This window comes from Microtus ochrogaster, chromosome 1 (genome assembly GCF_000317375.1).
Source record: "Microtus ochrogaster isolate Prairie Vole_2 chromosome 1, MicOch1.0, whole genome shotgun sequence".
NCBI classification, from domain to species: Eukaryota; Metazoa; Chordata; class Mammalia; order Rodentia; family Cricetidae; genus Microtus; species Microtus ochrogaster.
The window spans coordinates 77483226-77495580 of record NC_022009.1 but is presented as its reverse complement, the minus strand read 5'-3'; the positions used below and the strand labels follow the sequence as shown (position 1 = coordinate 77495580).

The window sequence follows — 12355 nt, the reverse complement described above, 5'->3', positions numbered from 1 at the left end:
GCCTTGGATACCTGCAACACTTTGTAAAGAAAAATGATGATAATAATTAATGAATAAATAATAAATAAATATAAAAGATTGCCAAGCAGCTTGCAGGATGGGCAAACACTGAAAATAAGTTTATGAAAGTTTATTCTTCTCATTGAAGTCGGTAAAACTTTTAGGTTCATGGTGCTAACTGGAAGCATTGATAGCAAGCAATTTCACGCACTTTAAAAAGCTTGTTTGTCTTTTAGCAAAGTTAGCACTTGCCTCTTTATTTTGTGAGGATTCCATCAATATAAAAGACATGTCATGTACATAACATATTTCTGTTATATATAATTAGCAGTCCCTTAAGCCTGTAATGTTATGGGGACTTTGTGAGCAAAGAATCCACATGGTCAAATATAATAATGAACAAAATGGGTAAGTGTGTTTTGAATTCATACCAACTTGGCAGCAGCATCCGAGAAGTCTGTGTTCTTTAGAGATTTTCTGTGATTGCTCTAATTAGTCCATGACTGCTTCATAAAACAAAAATGTTAAAAATAATTTTAAAAATTAAGCCTCATGTGTGTTAGAATAAACAGTCAACTTTAAATATTCAAGTCCCGTGCTATTTGTTCCATTCATGTTTCCAATAATGTACATTATAAATGTATAAACTTTTTAAAAGTTTGAATTTACCAAAACTAATGACACTATTAGAACTCACATATAAATTAGAAATTTCCTGCCGGGCGATGGTGGCGCACGCCTTTAATCCCAGCACTCGGGAGGTGGAGGCAGGCGGATCTCTGTGAGTTCGAGACCAGCCAGGTCTACAGAGCTAGTTCCAGGACAGGCTCCAAAGCCACAGAGAAACCCAGTCTCGAAAAAAAAAATAAATAAAATAAAATAAAATAAAAGGTAACAGTTTATTTTAAGTTTACCAAAAATAATAACATGACGTCACTATGCTCATAATGAATGACAAAATAGGAGGTATGTATTCTCTCTCACTTTTCTCAAGATATTACCAGAACAACAAGATGGGAAGTTTTCCATTTAAAAAGAAATAGTTTAGAGAAATGAAGAACAATCAACCACCAGGTTTTCCTGGCTTTCAGTTTCCTCTAAGTGTCCTAACTCAGTTTGGTGAGGGAAAGTCCCACCGTGGCTGGCTCTGGGAGGCTCACCTTCCCCTGCTGTTGCTCCTTGCTGACCTGGTTTTATTCTGGCTTCTTCTCTGTAAGTCTTTAGGCTTCTCAACTGATTAGTGCAATTCCCTAAGTCTTTCCTTGTTCTCCAACTGTACCTGTCTCCTGAAAACACTCCTTTAACACGTTTTTCAGTCACAGGAGTATTAGCTATATGCTTTTGTCCCGGGGGCCCACAGTTGTCTCAGCTACTCTGCAGCATCCATTTTACCTGTTGTCCTTTGCTGCGAGAAGGCATTTTCACTAGGGACCTCTGTGTAGTCTATATGAAGCTTGAAGTGAGAGACTAGCTTCCTTCAGTAGCTTTTCAAGTAGACTTGGGGCTCTTGCTCTGAAATGACTGCTTTCCGGTGAATATGGATTCGAGAAGGGTGAAAGACCTTACAATATGCTCCATTAGAGGTTTGTTTGTAAAGTTATGGACTGGTTAGTCAATTGCTGTTGGCTTTGATTTGAAATGCTTGCTGATCACTTTTAAATAATCACCATTATCATTAAGAAAAGGGAATAGTTGCATCATTCTGTGTGTTTGCTATATAAAAATGTGACTCCATATTAACTTGTTCACACTAAATATCTGAGCTACTCAACACAAATCTGTGAGTTTGGAAATAACAGACCCAGTGGATGTGTGGGAAAGAAAACTTCAAAGGGTAAAATTTGATGTCACAAGGCTGCCGTGAAGATAGAAACATCTAAATAGAAATCGTGTTATCTTTGCTCTACACTGTCAAAGGGGAGACACATGCCTGCCGCTGCCAATGATAGCGTAGAACCACCAAGACTCGGATAACAATACTTAGATAGTAAACAGCTCAGGTCATTTCTGTTGCTCATGACTTGAACATGGTCTTGCCATCTCACTGGGTCTGACATCACAGATTTAAACTTGTTTTTCAGACCATAGATTTTGAAGGCTTCAAGCTGTTCATGAAAACCTTCCTGGAAGCAGAACTCCCTGACGATTTCACAGCACATCTTTTCATGTCATTCAGCAACAAATTCCCCCATTCCAGCCCAAACGTCAAGAGCAAGCCCGCCCTCCTTTCAGGGGGTAAGTATGCTTTCTTAGACCTAAACATAGAGCAGGTCTTGTGAAAGAGACACGAGTATCACACCATCAAAAAAAAAAAAAAAAAGAATCTTATACTGAAGATTATCTGTGTATCTGCAGTAGAATTCATACTTGACATTGACTTTTAAAATATCTCTAGTATAATAAACAATACAGAAAATAGGATCATTATGACTTACCATTTCAAGTGGAAGTCTATGTTTCTGTAATGGTACTAAGAGGAATATTCAACAAGTTTGGGGAAAATTAATTACCAGATAGCTATAAATAACTATATGTTGAAAGAAATATAATGAAAAAGGAACCTATGCATAAGAAATATATAATATGTAAAATCAACTGTGACATTTATTTAGATTCAGATCTGTGAGTTTAGAACTTTTTTGATTTGTTTGGGTGATTTAGTCCAGGATCCTTTGCATAGGACAACTTCCTTGGCAGCTTCCTGAGATCAGAAGTTCAGTGGGAACATTAGCAGACTTGAATCTCAAAATCCTTCTGAGTGTGTACAAGGACAGCTGTACTTTACGGGTAATCTAGCCGGAGGCTCACCATGTCTCAGTTAGTAGTACCTCAAGTTGGAGATGGAATACCTCTGCTACCCAAACTCTCTATTGTGGAGTGCAATGTGAAGGCGATTATTGCAGCAAGAAGCTAACCTTGTCCTTGCTTCCACAGGCTCATCTCTGATAGTGCGCCCCTTTAGACATAAAGGATGTCCAGTTTGCATGTTGCAATACAGTTGTAAAAGATCTTAGAAATATTCTAATTCAGGAAACAAATTTATTTGAGTGATATGCCTTAATATTTGTTTCATTAAAGATAAGGCATTCTAGACGTTAAAAAAATCATTCAAACATTTCAAATCCCTAAAGGCTCTCAGAGTCCTCAGGAGAGTCGGCAGTCTGGACTGCCGGGCGGTGCACCATGGACTGCACTGTGGGGCAATGAGGGGAAGAAGGTAGTGTAGAGACAAGCAGTAATGGAGTGTCATCCCTGCACTCTGAAATACAGAGTTAAACAACGCATAGGTGGTAGAGCCATCCACATACCACGAGTCAAGGCCATCTGCCCATTGCCTTGCACCTCGGCAGCTTGTGCTGCTTCCACACAAAAGGAGGAACTAATCTCTTCAAGAAGAATCCCGTGTGGTGCCGGCTTTCTAAAATCAAGCCTCCACGGGATGAGGCTCCACAATATGTGAAACAGGCGTTCTTGTCTTCATTGCCTTCTTGCAGCATGTTTAGCTATTAGAGTATCACCCCATTTATAACAGCTCGAGAAAGCTCTCCATGCTTGCCCTTACTTCTTTGTAACTCTTCATAGAACTGTATGACCTTCTAAAATGAGCATTTTTAGAGGAGACAGTTTCTATTTTGATCTGCAAGTAAAATTCACCCCGGAAACACTGTCCTTGGGTTCCAAGGAAACAAAATACATGTTTATCTGTAGTCTACAAATGTATTTACCTGCATTAAACATGGGAAATAGGGAATGTTTCTAATGACTTGAAATGGTTTTATAAAGAATTCTGATCTCAAACATCCTATTTCCCTAAACATCATACATTAGTACAAAATAGGAATGCAAAGATTAATAGGAGCAACAATCAAATTAGGCTTCAAAATACAGACAAATGAGCATTAGTCAGGCTGTACCTCACTTGGGATAACTTCATATCCTCTGTAGCTCTCCTGCAAACAAAGGTGTGCTGCTCAAATCCCATGCAGCAATAATAAATCAATCCAAGTTCTTTTTCAAAGCATGGCTCCTCACTGAAGTATTGAGTGTCCACTGTTTCTCCTATGACTGCTTCTATCCATTTTTACTGAAACACATTTGATAGTTTTTTTTTTTTTTTTCCTGAGGAACAAGGAACAATGGACACAATATAGAAGTGCAGGGGTTGGGTATCATTGACTCTGAAATTGAAAACATAAATCTTTTTCTATTTCTAAGAAGCTACTTTAAAACAATCTGCTATCCATACAGAATATAGTTGAATTTGGAAAACCTCAGGTTACTTCTGAACAGAAAGTTTCTGTAATGACTACAATCACCCTCACGGGACTCCACTTACTTTCTTAAAACGTCAGCAGAAATAAGATATTCTGTGTGTGAACTGAAAAATAAGAACTCCTCAATAAAATAGAAATGAAAAAAGGAATAAAGGTACGATCACCAATGTACTGCACTCAAGTATGGTACATATAAAAAACAAAGCATCCAATTTTCTTTGCATAAAGACGTTAAATATCGTGTACAGTAACAATGTTTTTTTAATATAAATTTACATGGCCTGGATACACTTTCTCAACGAATGCCTAGTAATCTGTGTGGCATTTTGTGATATAAAGAAATTAATTTTGTGAAAACCTTCATTGCAATCTGATCCACGTTATTTATTGATAGTTATCTTTGTCTTTGGATAGGTGGAGGCCCTCCTAAGGTGGTTGGGTAGCTCTCTCCTGTCACCTTTACTTCCCCAAAGTGTCAGGTACTCGATGAGCCACTGCAATAACCAACTTCTGATTTCACTTCCATTATCAGAAAATTTCTGAAATACAGACATTACACCGTTCTCACAAACATTTTTAACCCCTCTGTTACTGAAAATGACTCTCAGATCCTCAGTTTTACTGTGATCTCTATTGCAGCCACTACAGCTTTAGTGCTGAGAGAAATATTATAAAAATGAGTATTGCAAACCTTCAGATATGTATAAGTTTATTCAATTCTGAGATAGATAAATAAAGTTATTATCTAGGCAATGGAATGTTACTCAGTGCAAAAGGAAAGAATTAACTCATAAAAAGACACAGAGGAAGTTAAACTACATGTTATTACATGAAAGAAGCTTGCTTGAAAAGCTACCATACAATTCCTGCTAAATGATATCCAGTTATTATGCTCTAAAATATTTAAATGCAAACATATTTGTTGAGACTTAGAAATGTTATTTTAACTTCAGCACAATGGCTATGCCTTAATCTACTGCCATTTCAGTTCTCAGTTGAAACTCTGCAGATTCCATAATCGGTCTGGGTAATAGGATGCCTGTTCACTGTGTTAGCCAGTGTTTCTATTGCTTTGATGAAATATCATGGCCAAGGGGCTGGAGAGATGGCTCAGAGGTTAAGAGCACTGACTGCTCTTCCGGAGGTCCTGAGTTCAATTCCCAGCAACCATATGGTGGCTCACAACCATCAGTAATGAGAGCTGGTGCCCTCTTCTGGCCTGCAGGCATACATGGAGGCTGATCACTGTGTACATAATAAATAAATAAATAAGTAAATAAATAAATCTAAAAAAATGAAATATGGCCAAAAGGTAAGCTGGGAAGAAAAGGGTTTATTTCTTTTAACTTCCATATCACTGTCTATCACTGAAGGAACCCCAGGCAGGAACTTAAACAGAGCAGGAACGTGGAGGCAGGAGCTGATACAAAGGCCATTGAGGGGGCTGCTTACTGGCTTGCTCCATGTGGTTTGCTCAGCCTGCTTTCTTATAGAACCCAGGAGCAGCAGGCCAGGGACCAGCCCCTCCCCCACAGATCAGTAGTTAAGAAAACGACTTACAGCTAGATGTTATGGAGGCAGTTTCTTAATTGAGTTTTTCTTGATAATTCTAGTTTTTGTATCCAACTTATATAAGACTAGTCAGTATAATGTTTGGGTATAATGACTGAAAGGCAATGTTAATGGTGAGTATTTACGCATAGTAAGGAGGGTATACAGGGTGAGATCTGAGACTTTTTTTATATTTTCCATTTAAAAAAAGTCTTCACAAATATACATTTAAAACATAAATAATTTCTACTATCCTTTTTTGTCAAAATGATTGTGAAAAATGTCTTTATCTGGAAAAGGTTTTTTTATTTTATCTGAGAAAGATTTCTTTCTCGGATAAACCTTATGCATCATTACAAAATACATATTTTACAAACCATATTTGTTATAATTCGTCTTTTGGAAATGTTTCTTAGTTTTTCAATGTACAGATTGCATATGTGCCCATATTTTTACACCTTAAAATATTTAAAATATAATGATGAGAATCAAATGCACAATGAAGTTTTATGTACAGAATTTTATCAACACAAAGAGAGAAATATTTACTTATCATCAAACCAACATGATAATTATATTTTTCTTCAAAAAGTGATGCTAACAATCTGTAGACACAGAAAGGGGGTAAGTGGTTGCCCCGCACTGTGTAGATGGAGGCAAGGTAGCGGCCAGTAAATGCAGGTATTTGGTACAACAATAAAAATCTAATGATGATGATCAAAATTGTTGCCCAATTCTGTGAACAGGCTAACACCTTTGAACTGCATATTTTAAATAAGAAGATTGCATGGGAAATTAAATTTATGTTTATAATAAAGCTGATATTTATCAAAAAGTGATGTGAAATGAAATGTTTATGTATAGAGACTTCCTCACAATATGTATTGTACCCTGGGCAGACAAAAAGAAAATGATGTGGCCCTTACCATCTCCAATTTTTCCTTGAATCCAGTATTATGAAAGCAAGTAGTCGACTAGTTGGACTTAACCTTCAAAACTATACAGCTAAACTTCCTTCCACATAAATGAGACAATGTTTCTTTCCTTCTCCCTTGTTCTATTTGAAAAATTTGTGTTAAAGAGTTAAGATAAATGGAGCTGATTACATCATCAGGACCCCGGCTGAGCCTTTGGGAGGAGAGTTCACTCTCCAGCTGGATGAGTCATGCCGTAGTTTATCACCATAACTCACTGCTATGTTCTGGGAGTCTTCAAGGGCCAGCACCACAGTGTCTTCTGCCATAAGTCAGAAGCCCCCGATTCCTGCAGCCAGATAAACTTTACTTGACCAGTTGTAATTATTGGGGAATGGTGAAGTCCTTTTAAAGCTCAATATTACCTTTGATATTCTGCTTCCTTTCAAGTAAAAAGGAATATCAGTTCGTACTGGACATGCAGCGATCTTTGTATTATGTTGGCAGATAATGAAGAGCCATATCATAGTAAGAACAGAGAGGAGATGAAGAGTGTCCCACAGATGGGGCGGTGATCAGGACGTGTGCAGGTCATCCAGTCAGGAGGTTCTCTGATGACATTCTAAGGATGAGTTGAGAAGTAATAATCATGATAAGTTATCACAGAAAATACTTACTTTGTCATGACAGCCACAAACTGTGCTTGTTTGTGTCTACGTTAAGGTGTAAATTCTTTCCCTTATTTCCATTAGTGTCCTTAAAGGAAATTACTGCATAGGTTGGCCGGGTTGAATGAGGAAGTTGGATGGGTATGGCTGGCGGTGAATCTTTAGGACAGGCATATGCAGAAGCCTGTTTCTCCTCTGTCAAATGAGGGTAATACAGTCGACCTCACAAGGTTAACTTGAGAGTTAAGCGAGATGATGTGTGAAAGCCGCTATTAGTGATTCCTGCCTGATAGTAGAAACACTCTACATGAGATTTATTATGAGGAACCTTATCAGTAATGCTAGACCTGTAGACTCTTTCGTACAGCATTGCATTTGATATCTGAGAACATTGAGACACCCAGATGATATAAGAAGTACAGAAAGAGTCAAAGTGGCAAACAGTTTTGTCAGAAAGATAGGTGCCAAGGAACACAGCTGGCCAAACTACACTTGCTTCGAAATATCCTTTCTCACAAATGATGACAGATTCAGAATCCATGAGACACCCTGCTCAAAAATGTCTTGGCAATGTACACCTTGGTTATAACTGAGATTAACTTCAGGGCTTTTCAGGAGCTCCTTATGTGGCTCCCAAGGCTGCTCTGTGAGACGAAGCTTCTCTGTGAAGCAGCTCCTCTTGCATTGTTATCAGAATTGTCAACACATATTTAATTTCTCCACCATTGTTTTAGAACAGGACATTCTACCATGTTTGTGGAAACAGTGGCCACTAGCATGGTGGCTCAGTACCTAAAAGTACCTGCTGTTGAGCTTTATGATCTGAGTTCAGCTTTGGAACCTGCATGGAAAGAGGAAAGCAATACCCAAATGTGGTTCTGTGATCTCCGCAAGTGTGTCATGACATGTGCATGTGTGTATACACATACAAATGTGCACGCACACACACTAAATCAATGAAATGTAGCTGAAATATTTTTAACATGAAGATTTTTTAAAAGAGAGTCCCAGTGTTTAGATCCAGCTGACTTACAATTTACTCGTCTCTTCATGAACTACATGCATCAAATGAAGGCTATATTGAAATCAAATTACAGTTACATGCACAGCCTTTCCTCAAAATGCCCATCTTGGTGGTCCTGATTCTTCTTTAGACTATGCTTATTCATACTCACGGATAATGTGATGTCAGATGGATGTCTTACCTATGGTGCTGGCATATCCTTGCATAAATACGTATTTTGTGAAAGACTACTTACTCTCAGTATGTAAATCATGACATGACTCACAGTCTTTTTTTAGTATCTTAAGAAAGGACAATTCTTGGTATCTTTCAAGTAAATTTTATTTGTCCTGTCTGACAGAGACAGGAAGACAGGAAATAGTTTCCTTATACGGTAACTCTTGGCATCTTCTCACATTCCCTGAGAAATGCTAAGTTGACTTTAACATCCTACAGTCGTAGACTCTGTCTTGTTTGCTCTGTTAACAGCACACATGGAATGATAATATACTGGTGTTTGAGTACATTTGATTATTTTGTATTTAAGTAATTATATATATATACATATATGAATCTTCATGATATCTAGTGTTTTTTCCTTTAGACATTTCATAATTTAGAGTACAGTGAACATTTTAAATATATGAATATAAATATATTTTTCAGGTCTGAGAATGAATAAGGGTGCCATCACCCCTCCGCGCTCTTCCCCAGCAAACACATGCTCCCCAGATGTCATCCACCTCAAGGACATTGTCTGCTATCTGTCTCTCCTTGAAAGAGGACGACCCGAAGATAAGCTTGAGTGTATGTTCGGTAATTGTGTTTATTGAGGGACTGTGTGTTGATGTAATTATAACTGCCTAAATTGTTTTTTCACCTAAATGAGCTCAGCAATGAAAAGAAATAATTTTTCTTAGAGCCATACAATCAAAAAGTTACTATTAAATTTAACTGAAAATGCATCTTAATTGAAATTCTGAAACATTATATTTTGTTAAGAAATGCTGAAGTGTGGTTACTATGATGTGATATTCTATTTCTGATAATTTATTTGTTTGATAATTCCATTTGTTTCTATTGACTTTGTAAACATGTCTATTATACGGCTCCTAAGTGTTTTCTACTGGGCTCTTTTGAATTAGCAAGAAGCAACTGGAAACTTTGAACTGTTCAAATGTTCTAGCAAATGCCACATTCCTGTTAGACAGTCAAACACACACACACACACACACACACACACACACACACTCAAAGACACACTCAAAGACACACGCATGCCATATACTCTTTTCCATGGCAACCCCCCACCCCCGCCCTTTGACATCGGATTAACACTCTCTTTGGCAGAGAACAGTTCCTCAAACACCTCATATATAGTACTTGGTTTTATATACTATAAATAATTAAATAGTATATTCATTTCTTTCACAATATGAGAAGTAGGAACTTCCTTTCTAAGCACCCAGTGAACACTCTTTAATAAATGGCAGTGACTGAGCTCCCTCTGGTGGTGAACTGTACACAGTGCAATGAAAGTTCGTACTCTTCAAACACTGACTCCTAACAAACAAACCTGATCTCTCTGCGAAGTTCATTACAACTAGAGAAGTTGTTCTACACTCAGGTTAACTGGATTATATTAGAGATCATTAAAATTTTACTACAGAAATGATAGTGAAGATAGTAAAACCAAACCAGTATTTCTTAATAATTTTAAAATACTGCAGTGTATTAAGATTATAGTTACAAAGCAGTTTAGTTAAATTTAAAGGTAACTTTTTGATATTTCTCACAAGTAAACCATTTATTATGCTTACTTAGGAGTCACACAAGCTTAGGATATGAATAAACCATGTGGAGTAGTATTCTTTAAATGTGTATTTATTATTCATAAACATTGAATACTTGCATTTCAAGATTTATTTTGTATTCCTAAGAACATGTAGAAATCTTTTTCATTCCAAAGTAAACAGTGCATGTCTATTGAAGTCACAGCCAACAGGAACGTTTGCGCAGGTGTTTTCATTGCCATGTTTGGGATGACGATGAAGAAAAATATTTTTTTCCAGATCTGAATATTAATGAAGACATCATCCATCTCTCCCATAATGGACTGGCACTGCCCTTGTATTATCTGTGAGCCAACTAGAACATTGCTTTTCTTTTGGATCCATAAAAATCATACTTCTTGGTTCAGTTCTTAATGCCCTATGTCCTTTGTTCACAATCAGAGGCAGAACTTTCACACAATCTGAAAATCAAATGAATCCAATAAAATTGATCTGGGGCTCACTCTTCTTCGTTGAGTTTTCTAGCTCTTTTTTGAGACCACACCTGACTCAGCATCACCGTCCTCATTTTCTAATTAAGCCTTCAGACTTAGCTGCAAACTAACCCCTTTGCCCTGGTGGTGTTGCAGTTTTTATCAGACTCATCAAAGAACACTCTTGTTTTCTGACCTCCTGACTTTGGGGCAATCACTGTGACTATATATCAACATAGTCAGGAATTTTGTGCTTTTCCTTTTTCCTTTTAAATGACTGATATTTTCCCGCATCAGTGAATCGAATCCACCCGTCACCCAGTTCCTTAGCAACTTATGCGTTTTAACCTGTCCTCATTTGCCCATTTACAAATTCCTAATATTCTCCTACCGTTTTGGTTCCTAGAATTATTTACAATAAGATTTACATCATAGTGTCTCATGAACTACATAGTTAATCCGAAAGAGTGATACGCATTAAACATAGCATGAGCCAGGACTGAAAAGTAGAAAAGGGAGGTAAGAAGGACCGGAAGAAGATGTGATGAAAAAACAAAAATACTTACTCGTGAGAAACAGAACTGAATTTGCATCTTCCTTTGAGGTAGCTCACTGAAATGGGATGTAAACATCTGGGGTTAGGTCAGATGTTCCCACACAATTACCCAAAGGAATCACTTGCAGGCCCTGTAGACACAGTTCGCTGGGTACTCCAGGATTTAAGACCTACAATTAGGTGATTAGAAGGAACAAGCATGAGCCACTGCTGCTCTTGGCCCAGGATGCCCACTTAGAAGGGGAAAAGATGATGTGATTTTTCCTCCACAGTTGCACCTCAGCACCACCAATTTCCTTGCAGGACTGTTTCCTTGACCTTGGTATTTACGACTTTTTTCCTCTTGCTTTGGATAGAGCAACTACATTTTTTTTTTTTTTCAGAATTCATGAAAGGAATGCGTCTTCCACCAAAGTGACAATTCTATTTACTGCTTCTCACCTTGTCTTCCCTGTCAGTCTTTTGGGTCAGGCATATGTGCAAGAGTTGGCATAAAGACTACCCCATTAAAAAGAAGCAAGTGCAAATGCTGAAATATAAACCATTTCTTCACCTGCCTTTCCTTATCCCAGTCCTCATGTGTCTGTTTGTCTGGGAGTGTGTGCAGCACAATGTGTATGTTAGGGTTGCAAGCTAATCCCTGTTTGCTCTCCTGGTGGCTGTCATCATTTTGTTGACCATATGGGTCAGCTGATCCATTAAAGGACACACATGGCACTTTGCTCAGGTATTGCCACCTTGTTCTCCACATTCACTGTCCTCTGTCGCAGTGTTTCTGACTCAGCCCTCTGCCTCTTGAGGCCCCTTTCACATTATAAATCCTCCTGGTGTCTCCTAATAGAGTAAATTCTGCTGGTCCTTATGCCTTGTGTCAGTGACAAGTGAATACCAAGATGAATCAACAGGAAAGCATTTAGGGAATGGATGGCTGTCATTAAGAATTGCCATGCTGCCACTGTGTGTAATAGTAACCTGAAAAGTTCTGAAATGGATTACTAAAAGGTCCTGATGGCCACCATTTGGTCAAATCTTTCCATAGCTTACCAAAAAAAAAGTGACTACAGCTGCCAGTCTTCAGAGTCGAGGAAGTCTCATGATGTTTTAGTCACTGTAAGATCCATTT

General features: G+C 37.9%; 1 protein-coding gene across 9 annotated transcripts in view; it reads left to right on the top strand.

The window, feature by feature from the left end:
• Nucleotides 1-12355, top strand: part of Dgkb (diacylglycerol kinase beta) — a 594132-nt gene that overhangs the window by 151886 nt on the left and 429891 nt on the right. For all 9 annotated transcript variants that reach the window (XM_013347831.2, XM_013347829.1, XM_026782456.1 and 6 more), the window contains 2 exons: nucleotides 2082-2235; nucleotides 9077-9217. In XM_013347831.2, the coding sequence (XP_013203285.1) occupies nucleotides 2082-2235; nucleotides 9077-9217 (295 nt within the window). The remainder of the gene's footprint in view (nucleotides 1-2081; nucleotides 2236-9076; nucleotides 9218-12355) is intronic.